Raw genomic sequence first — 18,279 nt, forward strand, 5'->3', positions numbered from 1 at the left:
TAAAAGGTGCTTCTATGGCGAGTCAGATTAATTGAAAGAGTTCGCGTGTCGTGTCGTTGTCCGCTCTCGAGGTCTTTGCACGAAATTCCAGAATCTTCGGCGCGTCAAAACAAGATATTTTTTTTAATCTTTTTTTTTTTTTTTTTTTATTATCATTTGTTATTTATAGGATCATTTAGTCACGTACACATTATTACGTCTTGAGGAAAAAAAATAATTTTTAAAAATCATTATTATCAATATTAAATAAAATGAAAAAACAGTTTTTTACAAATAAAATTTTCATTATAAATTAAATGACAATTAGATTATAAAATTTACCAAAAAAAAAAAAAATCATATATTTTTATTATTATAAATTAATTATCAAGGGTTTTTTTTAAAACAATAAATTAATGAATTATTATTTAATCAAATAATTAATAAAATTTTTTAAAAACATTGATTATATTTTCCAAAACAAAAAAAAGCTCTATATACAATTTACAATTAATTTTTAATAATATAAATAATGATAATTTATAATCATGTTGTTTACAAGTTTCGATGATTTTTTTTTACATCCTTGACCCCTCTCCCCATTGAATCATCTCTTAAAAATAATTTTTAAAAAAATACATACCTGACAAAGTTGTTTACATGTTTCATCAATTTTACCTGTGTGAATACCCTTTTAATATATATATTTTTTTTCCTTCTTTAATTTATCATTATTATATAAATAATTTTGTTTTTTTAAAAATAGCGATAAAAAGGTGGTCCTTTTTTAAACATATTCAAAAAAAAAAAAAAAAAAGCTTTTTTTTTCATCCAAATCGGCCTTGCGTTGATCAATGAACCTTATAATATTCTCTAATGCTATGAATTTGTTGTTTACTCCAGAAAGTTCTTTGACCTTGTCTCATGGATGGTACGCGTGTGTATCCCTTTTACAATATATTATAAACTTTCCTCCCGTCCTCTGACTGAGTCACGCGTGACCTTGTGTATTTTGTTTCACACGCATAACCCAAGGTCGTTATGATGATGTACCGATCACTTATAAATTCTTGTCATTGACACGTGATTTTCCACTAAGGGATAAATATTTTGACAAAAATAAATAAGGAAATATACATATAATATAACATCCATATTTGAGTTACAAATATTCACGTAGGCATATTTTTTCTTTTAATTATCTTATTTTTTTTCTTTTGGACTATGATCGGTATCATTTTTATTTATTTATCTTTAACAATCGTTTTGCCCTTGACCATCAATTTTCAATTTTACATAAATATCTTTAAAAAGAAAAATAAAAGCTCATTTTCGATATATTTTTCTTTGATCAATTGAATATATAATTAATTAATAAATTAAAAAAATGGGGATGTAATTTCAATTGATATCTAAATTAAAGATTGAAAGTGTTGTTTTGATTTTTATTAAGTGTTGATGATGTTAGTGAGTGGTTTAGATGAGTGAAAGAGGGAGTGAGCTTTTGACGTAGGTAACAAGTAGTGGGAGGATTTCAAGAGGGCTACGACCCGTGTTTACTACCGTGTATATGAATAAAAATAAAAACGAAATATATATATAGGTATTTATAAATATACATATATATATACTGTGTATGGGTGTTTATAATATTAACTGAAAGTGACAGTGATCTCGTATCTGCAAATGCGTGACGCAATTACGCCCACCTTTATCATTATATTCACTTATAATTACACAAATTATTAATACCATAAATAAACATAGAAAAATGAAAAATTTTAAAACAAATTATTACGTTTTTTTTTTTATTATTAACAAATATTCTCCTATTTTTTTTTTTTTTTTTTTTTACTAAGGGAATTTTTATTGTTAAATTCAAATTATTTATGTAAAATTAATTTACAAATTTTACATACAATGATCTTGATATAATTTTTTTTTTTTAATGAATATCATATAACTGCGTATTATTAAAAAATAAAATGATAAAAAAATAAAAATTAAAAATATCATTATGACTGCAGTGCTGATGGTTGACGTAACATAAAACGAATAGGATATATGTTAACTAATTCGTTTATGATAAAATCATTATGTACTTTAATTTACATTAATTATTTAATGCTCATTTTTTATTTAATACAATGATCCTTGAGTTATTATTAAAAATTATCTGTTGATTTAATTGAATTTATTTCATTTATCAATTAAAAATATTATACTTATAAATATTTTACAGTTTAAAAATAAATGAGACATATTTAGTTTCTACTAAAATAGCAATGTATATACGTTTTTTTTTTTTTTTTTAAATCGAAAGTAAACAATTACATTTTAATTAAAACATCGAAATACTTTTTTTTTAATAGTTTTTTTTTTTTTTTTTTTTTTTTTTAGGTAATTATGTTTAATTACACACTACGTTTGCAAAAAGATTAAAAAAAAAATAAACATTTATTTGTATATAGTAAAAATAAAACAGGTCGTCGTCATTTCTGACGTTTACCGTGACTCTTCTGGGTACCGTGGTTTATACCACTTTTACTGCTCTCGGTGTCAGTCGAGCATTGACCGCTCACATTACTCGATCATTCCCCTTCTTAACCCTTGTCCTCTTTATTTTATTTTTCAAAAATTAAATTGATAATTAACAGCCAAAATATAAAATAATATATAAATAATACACTTACAGTGTGTATAATTATATAAAAAAAAAAATTAAATTTCATAAAAAAATTATGGATAATTTAATTTTTAATATATTTTTAAATATAATATATTATATTTTAGATCGTTGACAGCGTCAATGAACTGTTATCGATAAATATAAAATTTTTTAAAATTAGTTTTATGATAAGAATATTAAAAAAAAAAAAAAAATGATAACTAAACAGACATCAACAATTTTTCGAATTAAAAATTGATTTAGTTTTATAAAAAACAAGGTCTATAATAAAAAAAATTTTATTTTTAAAATTAATTAATTAATTTTAATTGATTATATCAAGTTATATTGAACTTGCTTGATGGAAATATTTTATTTTTGTTATTTGAAGGTTGAATTGTAAAAATAAAATTAATAAAAATAATTAAACCACAACAAGGTGGCAATGTCTGAATATGATTTAATTTTTGTTTATTGATCAGAAAATTTTTTCCTTTCAGTATCAATGAACTGAATTATTTTTGTGATAATACAAAAAAAAAAAAAAATAAATAATCAAACTGACATTTCAATAATATAATTAAATATTTTAATTAAAATTTTTTAATAACTTTTAAACTAATCATAAAACATAAATATTTTTCTATAAAATTTAATTACGATTGTCAATATTGTCACGGGTGCATTGGCCCCAAGTATATAATATCATTTGTCTCCATTTCACCGTCAACTATATCTTATTGCCTTTCCCTCGAGTTACATTATACTTTATTTATTTATTTATTTATTTTCAACATATACATAAATACAGGTATGAGATTACCACCTAATAGATGCATTCCCAAATAGAGTACACACAATAAACGAGCCGTGACATAGCCAGTATAATAATAAACACCTGTGCTAAATCACCCAACATGATAAATATAAATAAATATATATTTATTTATTAATAATTAAATTTTCATAAGCAATAAGTATATAGTAAAATATTCAATTATCGAATTTAAATGATTTTATAATTATTATATATAGAGGGATTTATAACTTTTCTGCATATATATATGCAAGATGTTGCACTTGGAATATTATAACAACGCAGTTAATACAAGGCAAAAAGGCAATTCATTCATGCGTAAATGTTTGATTAAATCATAAATTAATTTTTTTTTTTTTTAATATTCAATTATTCCTCTCTCTCTCTCTCTCTCAATTGCATAGAAATTTCCGAATAAATATAATCTCGTTACAATTGCGCAGTGATTGATCAACGAACCTTACTGAATTTTTGATGAAAAATAATTTAAAAAAAAAGCAATTTGACATAAAGGAATTTAAAAAATATAAAATAGAAATAAAAAAAATTGTAAAAATGACATGAATTAATTAATTATAAGATCAGTTATAACCGGTTGAAAATGCGGACATTGCTGCGTAGTTTGTGTCATAGTTTTAGATGAATATATATATGGATGTTGGTAATATGTACCGGCCGTGAAGCGCGTGCCAATACTTATATTATACGAGACTATAAAGCGGTCCTAATTGAGCACCTGAAGAGTGAGGTAGGAATAAGATTATTATGATCACATATGTGTGCTGTATTCAAGTGACATAACCACAAGTAATTCCGTCCTCTCTCGCGCATATACACGTATTAATTTTTATTATAAACAATCATTCATTAATATTCTATATTATTATTTATCATTATATACTATTTATATATTAATTTAATTTTTTCTATTTATTCATTTAACTAAAATTTATAAATCATTTTTTTTTTTTTTTTTTTTTTTTCATTTATAAATATTAATTTTTTAAATAAACATAGAATCATTTTTTATTTATTTTACTGGTCATTGACCTGTGATAGAATCGCTTTGAAAATATAACGTCATAATTATATGTGTATTTGATAAAAATTTAGTCTCTAAAATTCTATGATAATTTCAAGTAAATAGATAAAAAAAAAAAAAATAAAAAAATTACAATAATAAAATTAAATAATTTTTTTGACTAGATGTTTTAATTTACAAAAGAAGCCGAAAATAAAATTGTAATTTTTTTTTTTTTTTTTTCAAAACACTTGTGAGTTGATTATTATTCGTAAATTGATAAGATGAATGGTGATATATTCGGGCGAATATGACAAAGCTCAAAAGGGTCATTGAACTGTTTATTCGTAAATGACCATTGACAGTAGGTAACTACAAAATAATAATACAACAAAAAATTGTCCTAATGTTTTTATCATTATAATAAAAAATAAAAAAATAAAAAAAAAATCATATACTTGTCTTTGGCGGTACATATATTAGTCAAATAAAAATAATTTTTATTATTATTATCAATTAATTAATATATATATTTTTTGCTAATCCCAATTAATTATACTATAATTTTAATTACAATTATTATTATTATTAATAATATTATTATTTATTAAATTGAGTTGAATGACCGTAAATTGGTACATTGATAAATGTTGATATTTATCACTTCCTTGATATTGCAAATTGATTTTATTTTGTGGATGAGAAAGGAGGAAAGAGAGTACTCATTTCGGGGTGAGGATTGAGGAAGAAATTTTTTTTATTTTTTTTTGTTTTTAAAAGAGGGGATTTAAGTTAGGCCAACACTGGCACTCTTTGCCGACCTCTCTCTTTATAATATATATATATATATATATATATCATTGACTTTGCTTGCCGGTCATTGAACTCATCGCTTGTTCGACTGGCCATATATATTTATTTATTTATTTCTTTGTACTTGTTGTGAGTGAGTTTGTATTGATAAAGAAAAAAAAAAAATCATAAAGGATATGCACCACTTTTGTGCTCAATTTGTGTGACAATTGTCAGCCTCAAGGTAAGTCATCAATAAATTTTGTGGTTTATTGTGTCAATAAAATGTTTATAAATAAATTAAAAAATATATTCAGCAATAAATATAATTTGCATTCTAAGAATCATTATTGTAAAATTATTTATTTGTAAATATTAAAAAATTGCTGTGTTATTAATACATAATTTGACATATTATTTATGTTTTTTAATTATTGCTGATTTATTTATTTAGTTTAATTTTTTATTTACGTCAATACATGCTCTGATTTACGAAATTTTAAAATTTATTTCTCAGAATTTTACAGGTATATAATTTGACTAGATGTTTTTTTTGTTTTGCAATTGTTAAATTATTTATTATTTTTTTGAAGAATTATATTGTTATTTTGACATGTAAAATAACGTTGAATTTTTAAGCGAAAAAAAAAAATGGGAAATATAATAATAAACGAATTGAGAAAAAAAAAAAAAAACTTAGCAATAAAGAGAGGAATAAAATTTTGGCTGCAACAAGCTGAGGAGTTCGGTGACCCGTTGGCAGTGGTCAGTGATGGTAACGGGTGTATAACCGAACCAGCTCGTCCCAAGGGGGCCACATTGGGAAAAAAATTAAAAAAAAAAAAATAATAAGAGCCTGTACATTGTACAACCAAACCCATTCTCCATCTCTTCCTTTATCTGTCCCTCTTCCCAAAGAAATATATTTTTTTTTAAATTAAAAAAAATTTTTTTTTTCAATAATCCAATCTCACAAAAGAAAATCATTCTCATAATTATTTGCATTACTATTGTTTAATATTATTATTAAATAACCAATATATTTCAAATTTTAAAAATTAAAAAAAGCAAATATTTGTTCTTTGTTTTGTTAATTTATTTGTCAAATGATTTTATTAAATTTCGAATTTGCAAATAGAATATGTAATGCATACAACTTTTTACTTTGTCTACATATTCACAAAGACACAATTGTTGATTTATGAACATTGTGAAATTTGATCGTCTCGACTCAACTTTCATCCTCAATAAAATAAAATAAAAAAATCTTTTTTTTTTTGTTCTTCTTCTTCTTTTTTTTTTCTTTTATTATTTTTGGGCTTAGTGTCTAAACGTACGAAAAAAAAGGATTGTAAAAATTCCAAAATAAAAAAAAAAAAGAGGAAATGAGTGAGGGGCAGTTTCGGCACGACCCGATTTCTAACAAATGTCGAACGGTGTTAAATCCTTGGTAAAGAAATAACGGAGTTCCAAAAACCACTGGGCAACAGTGTGCCACCGTTATTGGCCGTTAGAAACGAAACCTGTTGGAAAGCTCGAGTAACCCACGGACTTGATGTTTAACACGATTTGTATATGGTGATAAATATATATACATGTATAAAATCCCGAAACGTAACTCCCACTATTTGTCTTGGTCAGTATTTAAAAAAAAAATCATAATTTGCAGATATTATTAAGAAAAAAGAAAGAAACAAAAAAAAGAAATCAAACACCTAATTAAATAAAGCCAACAAAAAAAAAAAATGAAGCTAATTAATTAATTTTCAATTAACAATTACAAATGTAAAATTTTACATGAATAAACCTTGATAAAAAAAAAAAAAAATTACCGGATAAATTTAATGACTTATATATAAAATATAATAATTAATAAAATTTAATGTCTATATTTATTAATAAAATTTAACATTATTTAATTAATACTTAAAAAATATGACGAGGTCATTTCTTATCGATAAAACAATTAGTTCATGCATAATATTTGTCATAAATTAAACATTACGAAAGATACAGTTCGTCATCGGAGAAATGTATTTTTTTTTTTATTATTTCTTTATAACTTTCTCATTATCTCTTTAATTCATGAATAATATTTTCACATCATTTCTTTTCAAACTTAATATATTATTATTCATAGAATTATGAAAATAAAAAAAATAATATATTTAATTTTTATCTTAATCGTTTTCATTTCTTTTGATATTTAATTTTTTAAACATGTTTTATTGATGAAATTAATTTTCATCAAATTAAATATTTATATTATCAATGAAATTATATTACGTAAATGTGAAATTTATAAGCTAATTGATGATTTTTTTTTTTTTTCCAAATTAAAATTTTCAAAAATAAATAATTATCAAGCGTTTGAGATAAAAAAATTTCGGTGAAAATAATAATATAAGGGTCATCATCATCTCATTAATCTCTTCAATTTTAAATAAACAATTTGCTCATCCTCTTTGGCCCCTTTTAAATTTTTTTCACTAATACATTTAAATTAATATATTAACATGTGTTACTGTATAAGAGTAACTTCAAATTATTTTATTACTCAGCATATATATATGCAAAATTGAATCTCTACATTTTATCAGCTCGGCAAGATATAATATTAGACATTAAACGGATGCGCAAATTTGAAGCATTTATTCCATAAATTTTCAAAAAAAATCGAAAGATTTATCAGTTTATAAATATAATCTAAAAATATATAAAATTATAAATACAATACCTGTTATTTATTTATAGCACAATTTAAAGCCATTTATATTCTAATTGTTGAAAAAAAAAAAAAAAAAAAAATTCTATTTTTAAAACTATGTTGTTTACATATACTGATTGAATAAAAAAATTTTCCTCCTCGAAACAGATAATCTAGTGATAAAAAATAAAATGAAAAAATATTTTTTAAAATAATAAACATGTGTGTGTGTATGCTAAAATATAATGAAAAATATAATGAGTCATTTTGATATAAAAAAAAAAAAAAAAACAATAAGATAAATTTGTAATGACAAAAATATGTGTTATAAATTTGTTATTTTGTTTTAAATTTGATTTATATATTGTACTTTGAGAGTATATATTTTAAATGGGTGCCATGTCCTCTTATCATCATCGTTACTCGTGTATTATTCAAGGCTGTATTAAACATTTTAATTACCATCAAGCACAGGTCAAATCGGTGATTTCTTAGAATGAAATATATTTTTTCATATTTATTTTTACACACGTACTGTCTGCTGATTAATATATAATGACCAGGAAATTTTAAGAATAATATTTACTCATTTTGGAATTTGACATTGTCAAGGAACCTTGCAAGATATTTTATTGTATATTTATTTAATTTTTTTTTAACATTGGAATCCGAGTTCAATAAACGCACGCGCAGATGATTTTCATCTCTTTTTTTTTTATCATTCAAAAAATAAAATATAATAATAAATTTTTCTCAATCATTATTGATTTTAAAAGTTTGTTATCATATGTATTTATTATTTTTCATATATATTTTTAATTAGAAAAAAAAATTAGTTTAATAAATTTTCATTTTTTCAATGAATTATAAATGTAAAAAAATATATAATTAATTTTTTTTTAATTTCATAAAGTCAATGAACTTTTTTTTGCTATTTATAAAATACTTTAAATTAATTTTGTTATATAAAAAAATATTATCTAAATATATTTCTAATCCATATTAATTTAAATTGAATTAGTTTTATATAGAATGACATGATTTTTCAAATTTTATCAAAAACATATTAAATTTTGTTTTTAATCGTTTATCAAGTTTAAAACTGTCCGGAATGACCTGACAAAAACAGTTTATTTTTATGTAGACGAGATATTGTAAAAATAAAATAAAACAAAAACAATTAGAGAGAACAACAACAAGGTAGCAATGTCCTCAGAGTAGATAAGTATAATTACATTTTAAATGAAGAAATATTATAACAACAAAAATATTTGTTTTATTTTTTTTTAAATTATATTATTTTTTTTGGTGAATTATTTATTTAATAATAAATTATCGAGGTAATATTAAATTCATATATAAAAATTTTCCGGAAACTAATTACAACAAGTAATATTTGAATCACGTATAGATTTAAATCACTTGACTGTTGGAAGTTGTTATCAAATAAAAACAAGATTTGTCATCGATTTAAACTCATTGTTTTATTGAGTAAATATTCTAGATTATATTACTAATGTTATTAAAAAATTTCAATAATATTTTCATAAATAATACAACAAATTCCTTTTACAATACAAATTTTTTTAAACTATTTTTAAATAATCTTATCATCAATTACAACTACAATCTGTATAAACAAAGTTATTAAAACACTTGAAAAATTAAAATTAAATAACTTGATAAAACAAATAAACAAATATATAATAAAAGTAATTTATTTTTATTTTAAAAAATTGAAAAATACAACAAGTAATAAAAAAAAAAATAAATAATTATGTAACATAAAGAAATTTACGAAAATTTTGTTGCATAAAAAATCGTGTTACCACCCCCCATATATGGAAATCATTAAAAATAAATATCCAAAGAAATGGGTCATGCGTGGGCATATAAATTCGTGGAAATTCATTAATTTGCCAAACCCAAAAAAAAAAAATAATATTAAGTCAATATAAATTAATGAAAAAAAGAAAAAAATATGTATTTCAATTTTCGCACTAATTTTTTCTTTATTTTATTTTTATTTTACTAATATATATTCCTTTCTTTATGAATAATTCTACTTTAAAAACCTCCCCCACCAAATTTTCTGCTTTTTTTTTTTTTCATTTCTTCTGCGGTGTTTCAGCCCCCCATTGAGTGGCACCAGCGACTCAGGTGCGAAACGGGGAGAAAGACACACACGCAGGTATGCCTTGGGTCGGCAGGGACGACTGTACGAGTTCATTGAACTCTCTCTTTTTTATTATTTTTTTTTTCTTTCACTCTCTTTCTCTCTCTCACACACTTTATCTCTCAGCATGGTTGACAGACACAAACTACAGGTATCTGGATTAATTCTACCTTTATTTACCTGAATTTTGTGGTCCATGAAAATTTCGAAATTTTCACATTTGCCTATTTTCTATTTTCATGGTCAACTTTTCATTTCGTTTTTTTTTTTTTTTTTTTTTCAAGAAAAATAAATACATACATTAACCTACTGTATAAACTGAATGATTAATGCAGATCATCCATTTTATGATTACATCACGGATATTCTTATCTCATTTTTTATTTATTTATTTAGTTTTTTTTTTTTCATTTCATTTCATTTCATTTCTCTTTTTTTTCTTGTATATTATATACTTATTTTATATTTCAATTTTATTTTCAAGTTTAAAACTACTGGCCTACCTCAAAGATATATATATATTTTTTTTTTAATACTATTTAATATTAATTTTTTAATTGTCTCAATTTTTGAATGTCATCCTGATAAAAAATATATTTTAAAAAAATTGATAAAAATAAAAAAATATCTAATCGTTTTTAAATTAGAGCAAGATATTATTGATTTATTTTATTTTTATTTAAAAAATATATACATCAATATTCTAAATAAATTATTAATGTCATTATCAAAAAGCACAGAGATAACATCACAAGTAATTGAAATTTTTAACCTTGACACTTATATGAAGCAGACAATATTAAATATATATATTTAATAAAAAAATTAACAGAAAAAAAAAATTTTAAGAAATGAAAAGTAAATGTTTGTATTATTATTTATAGAAAATTCATTAAATATAATTAATTAATAACAATTAAATGAAATTTTAGAAGAATAAAATATCATAGAAAAAATAATAATTCAATTAAATTTTTTTTAAAACAATTTTAATGCTTGATTTTAATTTTTTTCATAAAAAACAAATCATGTCTCGCTTGACATCATTTATACTACTGTCTGATGTAAACCCCATAAAATCCCTTAATAAATTTCATATTGCATAGAAATAAAAATACTCTCTATAGTAAAATTTTTTACAAATAAAATTATTTAATCTATCTTTTCTTATTGTCAAATTGACAATAAATAGTTTTAATTTTCTAAATTATTTATTGTATTAATTAATTGTTAATTAGACCCCCTCACATTATTCAGTTTTTTTGTTGATTATTTTCAAGTTAAAAATTGAAAAGAAATTAATGAAAAATTTAATCTAGCCTATCAAAAAATAAAACAACCCTTCAATTGTTGATGAATTATCTTGTCATCACCCTGTTGTGATAATGTTTACCCCCACCTAATTGTTTTAGTTTTTATATAAAATTAAGCACTGTTTAACTTGACACTTGTGTCATTTGATAATACGTTCCCCGCGGAAAAAAAAAGTGTGGGCCACCGGTGTAGTGTCGCTCCTCAAGCACATCCATCCATCCATCCATCGTCATCATCATCATCGTCGTCGTCGTCGCCGTCGTCGTATATAACGCCCCACCCTAACTACCACAGTCAGAACACCCGCTCCACACACAGCCCCACGGGCTGATGAGTCACTATATAAGACAGCAAGGACAAGAAGGTGTATGTTAGTTTACATTCAATTCTTCTTGTGGTAACGTACCGAACAGATCCGGTGCGCTTAGCAAAATTGCCATCAACATTGTGAAAAACTTATAATAATTTTTTTTTTTTTTTTTTTTAATTTTAATTATTTTATTATTAAATTAATATACTACTTATTTTAATAATAATTTTTTTCTTTATTTTTAATATATTAAATTAAAAAAAAAAAACATTTATATTTTTGACAATAAATTAAATGAAATTTACATTAATAATAAATTGACAATTTATTAACAAAAAAAAATTAAACAATAAATTTTTGTCTTAAATATTATATTTTAAAATAAAATAAAAAATAAATTTTTCCAAAATGTTTTGGAAATTTATCGCACAGTGGATTTGGGAAATCATTAGAAATACAAGAAGTGATTTAATATTGACAATTGTAATGGTTTTAACAGTGTTTATTATTGTTAAGTGGTATAAAGAAATTAAAAATTTACCACCAGGACCATGGGGTTTACCAATTATTGGCTATCTACCATTTATCAAAGGTGATATACATATTGAATTTGGTAAACTTGCTAAAAAATATGGCTCAATGTTTAGTGCTAAACTTGGTACACAATTTGTTGTTGTATTAAGTGATTATCGAACTATCCGTAATGCATTTACACGAGAAGAATTTTCCGGCAGACCAAATACTGAATTTATGAATATTCTCGGTGGTTATGGTAAGTTTAATTATACTATTCTAAATATTTTAAACGCATGATAATTTAAAAAAAAAAAAAAAAAAATACAATTTATCTATTTTTGTGTTTAATAAAATTTATATTTATTAAATGTCATTTTTTTTTTTTTTTGCTTTAGGAATTGTCAATTCTGAGGGTGCATTGTGGAAAGATCAGAAAAAATTTCTTCATGAAAAATTAAGAAGTTTAGGAATGACAAATATGGGTCACGGAAAAAAAATCATGGAGTCTAAAATAATGGTAAATTTATAATTTTTTTTTCACTTAATTCAATTGCTTGAACTAAATTATATACTTAAAATTTTATTTAGATAATTAATTAATTAATTATTTTTTAAAAATTTTTTCAGCGTGAAGTTGATATTCTAATACGTAGTTTATCCTTGAAACGGGGCGCTCCAACTAATGTGTCACTTTCTTTGGGCATGTCAATAAGTAATGTTATATGTTCAATAATAATGAGTGTTAGATTTACACATGGTGATAAACAATTTAAACGTTTTATGTCACTTATTGAAGAAGGTTTTAGATTATTTGGTAGTATTGTTTTAGTTAATTTTATACCAATTATGAAATACTTACCAGGATTGACAAAAATAAGAAATAAAATAAAACAAAATAGAGATGAAATGGCATGTTTTTTTCAAGAAACAATTGATAAACATCGTTCAACATTAGATGAAAATAATGTACGTGATTTAGTTGATGCATATTTAATTGAAATTAAAAATGCTAAAGCTGAAGGAAGAGAAACAAAATTATTTCAAGGAAAAAATCATGGTAAGTTTATCAATCAATTATTTTATAATATAAAAAAATTTAAATTATAATTGACTCGACATTTATTGAATGATTATTAATATTTGTATTTTTTTTTTTTATTGTGTTAATAGATCGTCAAATGCAACAAATACTTGGTGATCTTTTTTCGGCTGGCATGGAAACTGTAAAAACAACGTTGGAATGGTGTGTAGTTATGATGCTTCATCATCCAGATGCTGCAAAAGCTGTACAAGAAGAACTTGATCAAATTGTTGGAAGATCAAGAATGCCAAGTTTAGAAGATTTACCATATCTACCAATAACTGAATCAACAATACTTGAAGTTATGAGAAGATCAAGTATTGTACCACTTGGTTCAACTCATGCAACAACTCGGTAAGTTTACTTATATATATTTTTCATAATTTTATATATATATACATCTTCAATATATATATATTTATTTATATAATTATTTAATATATAAAAAACAAGTACATTCATCGACAAGTTTTTCTTTTTTTTTAATTTTTTTTTCTTCAATTAAACGATCGTTTATTCAAGTCGCGTGAGTTCTGTAACGCGTTAGTAGTGTGTATATATCCCGTCCAATTTGGTCTGCAAAAGTGAAAGCAAAATGGTCCCGCTTTTTCGGTTGGTACCTTGTCCGAAGCTCTGAGGTCGTCGACTCGGTGATCCGTTTGGAAACACTGCATATCTCTCAACTAATATATATCAATATTAATATTTATTAATAGACTTTTTTTCTTTTTTTTTTTTTTTTCTTCTTTCAACCTTGTGACACATATTTAATTTGAGTTATTTATTTATACATATTTTTTTTTTATTAATTTAAATTTTATAGTATCATTTCGTGAAAAAAAAAAAATGAATAAATTATTTATATATTAGTTTATAGTTTAATTTTTGAATATATAAAAAAAATATTAATTTTTATAATTTTTATTAATTTTTTTCAGTGATGTTAGCTTAAATGGTTTTACGATACCAGCTGGCGCTCAAATTGTACCTCTTCTTCATGCCGTTCATATGGATCCAGAATTGTGGGCGGAGCCAAATGATTTTAGACCAGCCCGATTTATATCCGCTGAAGGAAAAGTAACAAGACCCGAATATTTTATGCCATTTGGTGTTGGTAGAAGAATGTGTCTTGGTGATGTACTTGCTAAAATGGAATTATTTTTATTTTTTTCTTCAATAATGCATACATTTGATATTAAATTACCTGATGGTGATAAATTACCAAATCTTAAAGGTAATGCAGGTATAACAATAACACCAGATTCATTTAAAGTATGTCTTTTACAACGAAAACTTGATATAACATTATGCCCAAATGATTTGCCAAGTCCACTCAGAAATATTGGTAGTCATTAAATTATAATGGCTACTATTATTTTTACATTTTCCCTTGAAAAAACAAACAGTTGTATTTTTCATTTTTATCATTTTAATTTTATATATAGTTAATTAATCAACAAGTCAAGTGAATAATACAGTCAGTCTTTGTGAATGAATCGAGCGTGTTGTCTAAAATATTTCAAAAAAAAAAAAAAAACAACAAAAAAAGACAACTTGATGAATTTAAAAAAAAGATAAAATAGTACAAAGTAAAAACCAAAATTTAGACAGTAACACGCTCGCGATTAACGCCATTGCCATATACTATTTATTTCCGTAAGGTAAAAAAAAAAAAAAAAATGAAACAGGAACTATTGCAGTTTGGTAATTAATTAGTTTTACTTGTACTATATACATTTAGTCATTTTTTTTAATAATTTTTTTTTCTGTCAATATTAATTTCATTACTTTATTTTAATTTTTTTAAAGAATTTCATTATCAAACAGTCGTTTTTTAAATGATAAATCATTGATGAATGTAATATTAGTTTAAGATGACAAATGCATTGAAGTGAATTTAATTCTTTTTTTTTTTTAGCTGAATAATTTATCGTACAATATTTTAATTCGAACGATTAACTAGAAAGACTGACATCAATAAGATTTTAATAATATTTTTTTTATTTTCATTGTGATTTTCTCAATTTATCATTCAGGTAATTGAAAAATCATAATAAAATATTTTCATATCTGATAATGAGAAAGATAAACCCACAGAATATGAAATTTTTTTTTTTTTTTTTTCATAATGCTCACTATTATAATTATTATTTTTTTTTTTCAATTGTTACCTCAGGTTTCACAGTCTTTTTATTTTTTAATTTAGTTGATCAATTTTTATACATTTTTTTCCTCCTTTTTGATGAGCTTAATATTTTCGCGTTACAGTTGGCTTTTATTTATTGATAATAAAAATAATCTTTACATTTCGGTATATTCAACTCGAATTTATGGCCTCCAAATTAATGTTATTTGAGACAGATAACAAAAAAGTTTAAATATATATCATTTTCATCAAATTATTATTATTTTTTTTTTCTCATATTTAAAAGCCAAAATTTATTAAAGAGGAAGGAAAAAAAATATTAAAAATATGATTAAGCTGAGAGCCGGAATGTGTTCATTAATTTAATAATAAAATACGTGCATATACGTATATTTTTTTTGTAATTATATTAATTTTAAGTATTTTACTCGTTAAATTTAGAATTTATAAGAAAAAAAAAAAAAAAAAAAACCACGATGTGTTCATTAATTGATAATTAAATTTTACGTAATTTTAAGAATGCCAATTTTGTTTCTTGCATATTTTCTGTAATGTTTTTTTTTTTTTTTTAATTTTAAGTGGAGATAGTCATTAAGTCTAGAATAGGAAAAACCAGAATGTGTTCATTATACTGTGTTAAGTCATTATTAAATATACATTTGTTTTTTTGTAAAATAAAATAAAAAAATTAAAAAAAAAAATATATATCACAGTTTTTTATTCATGTATGATATACCAGACTAATTATTTTTCTTTTTTTTTTTCTTTATTTCAGTTAATTAATTAAATAATTGAAATAATAAAAATAATGTGAAAATTTATATATATATTTTCCCATGTTTTTCAATATGGAAAAAAGAAAAAAATGTAAATAAAAATTTCATCAAATTTTATTTGGACTAAATACTGGCCCGATCAACAGAGAAAATATAGTCTGCTTTTTTTTAAAACCGCTTGGGGCGGATAAATAAAAATAATAAATAAATAAAAAGTTGCTAGCGCTTTCTCTTTTTCGTTTATTCTTGCCACCTACATTAATTTAACATTCAGCAGTAGGACATTTTTCCACATTTTAATCTTTCAAATGAACCCCACTGCCCTTTTATTGCAAAATTCATTTAAATATAAATCCAAAAAAAAAATATATTTAAACATGAATATTTATTAACAATTCCAAATTGTATTTAATTGATGATTTAATCAAGGTTATTAGATTTCGCTGAGTGTCTTATCAGGCGTTAAAGAGTTTAAATAAAAAAAAAAAAAATGAATACTAAACATAAAGATAACACTTGAATGCAAAATAAATTCAATGATAAGTCGGTCAAGTAACAAAATAAAAATCAATAAACTGCAGTATTGAATAATATTATTTTTTTTTTTCAATTAATAAAATTAATTAATATTGTATTATCAAAAACAATAAAAATTTATTTTCTTTATTAATTATTAAATATAGCGTTTTATTTATTAATTTATTCAGAAAATTTTGAGTATAAATTTTTTATTTATTTTAAACCCGGAAGTAGCTTTTGTCAATGCTACACGAGAATTGATGTTGTAAAAAAATACATTTATATTTTTAATATATATGCCATTTCAAACTCTTATATATATAAATATATATTTTATATATATTGTATATAAATATACACGTGTACGAAAACCACTACACGTGCTACTTACATAAGTGAAACTCGCTGTTCTTGGTTTCTAACGAAATAAATATGGGCTGCTGGGTGTAACGATGCTAAGGTTATTGACAGGAAAGTCAAATACCCCGAAAGTTAATATATCATTGAGCCAAATTTCGATTGTTTAAATTTACAAATATATATATTATTTTTTTTATTACCAGAAATTTAAGTTTTTTTTTTTAAAAAAAACTTTTTAATACTCGAATAATAATATTAAAAAAAATATATATATTAAAAATGAAAGTAAAAGGCCCTTGTGTCCTTGATGAGGAAAAAAAAAATGAAAAAAAAATATATATATATATTTTCAATATAATTTCTTTGAGATGTAAAAATCACCTTCAGTTCTGAATATATCCCTTTAATTTTATATTGATGCCTGGTTTTTTTTTTTTCGAATTTTTATTTATTTACTTTTTATTTTTTTCAGATGTGAGGAACGTTAATTTCGGCGGTAGGTGAACGTCGAAGAGACACAATGGTCGAGAGGATCCAAGGCTACCACCGAGTTGGCTGCAAATAAACTGCGTCTAGGTAAATTGTGCAATGAAAAATAATATTACTAATGAAACAGAAAAAAATAATTATAAAACAAGTATTTTAATTATTTTTTTTTTTTGTCTTCATTTATTCTAAATTATTCTAATATATTTAATAATTAAAAATAATTTAAATCAAATTGAAAATATAAAAATGATTTAAAAAATTAAATTAAAATGATTGAATGATTGGAAATAAATAAATATAACGATGAATATTCTCTCCTGAAAATTATAAGAAAAAAAAAAATTCATCGTACTCACTATAGTGTAATTTTATATCGCAATCATTTTTTTTTTTCAACTTGGCTTTCTGTCCTCAATGACAATGCATCGAAGCGTAACTTTCCATTGTATCACTGTTGTTACAATCTGTGCCACCTTATTAGTAACTTAAACATTTATTAAAAAATTTACTAACACTTGAAATAATTATTAAAATTTTATTAAGTATATTATTGAAAAAAAAAATTTCATTATTGATACATATATTTAAAAAAAAAAAAATCTTCCAGA

The 18,279-nt window shown here is 22.9% G+C and overlaps 1 protein-coding gene across 1 annotated transcript; it reads left to right on the forward strand.

Annotated features, from left to right (window-relative positions):
• The first annotated feature begins 11,848 nt into the window (after positions 1-11,848).
• LOC122852541 (cytochrome P450 18a1) lies at positions 11,849-14,936 on the forward strand. The gene is made up of 5 exons (XM_044152412.1): positions 11,849-12,556; positions 12,696-12,817; positions 12,928-13,357; positions 13,471-13,735; positions 14,320-14,936. Exons 1-5 carry the CDS (start codon positions 12,193-12,195, stop codon positions 14,735-14,737), a joined length of 1,599 nt encoding a protein of 532 aa, XP_044008347.1. The 5' UTR covers positions 11,849-12,192; the 3' UTR covers positions 14,738-14,936.
• The last annotated feature ends 3,343 nt before the right edge of the window (positions 14,937-18,279 follow it).

This window comes from Aphidius gifuensis, linkage group LG3 (assembly GCF_014905175.1).
Source record: "Aphidius gifuensis isolate YNYX2018 linkage group LG3, ASM1490517v1, whole genome shotgun sequence".
NCBI classification, from domain to species: Eukaryota; Metazoa; Arthropoda; class Insecta; order Hymenoptera; family Braconidae; genus Aphidius; species Aphidius gifuensis.

Coding starts and splice junctions, on each gene's coding strand:
- LOC122852541 (XM_044152412.1), top strand. CDS start 12,193: ATGTTTTGGAAATTTATCGCACAGTGGATTTGGGAAATCATTAGAAAT. Junction 12,818..12,927: donor TCATGGAGTCTAAAATAATG/GTAAATTTATAA, acceptor AAATTTTTTCAG/CGTGAAGTTGATATTCTAAT. Junction 13,736..14,319: donor TCAACTCATGCAACAACTCG/GTAAGTTTACTT, acceptor AATTTTTTTCAG/TGATGTTAGCTTAAATGGTT.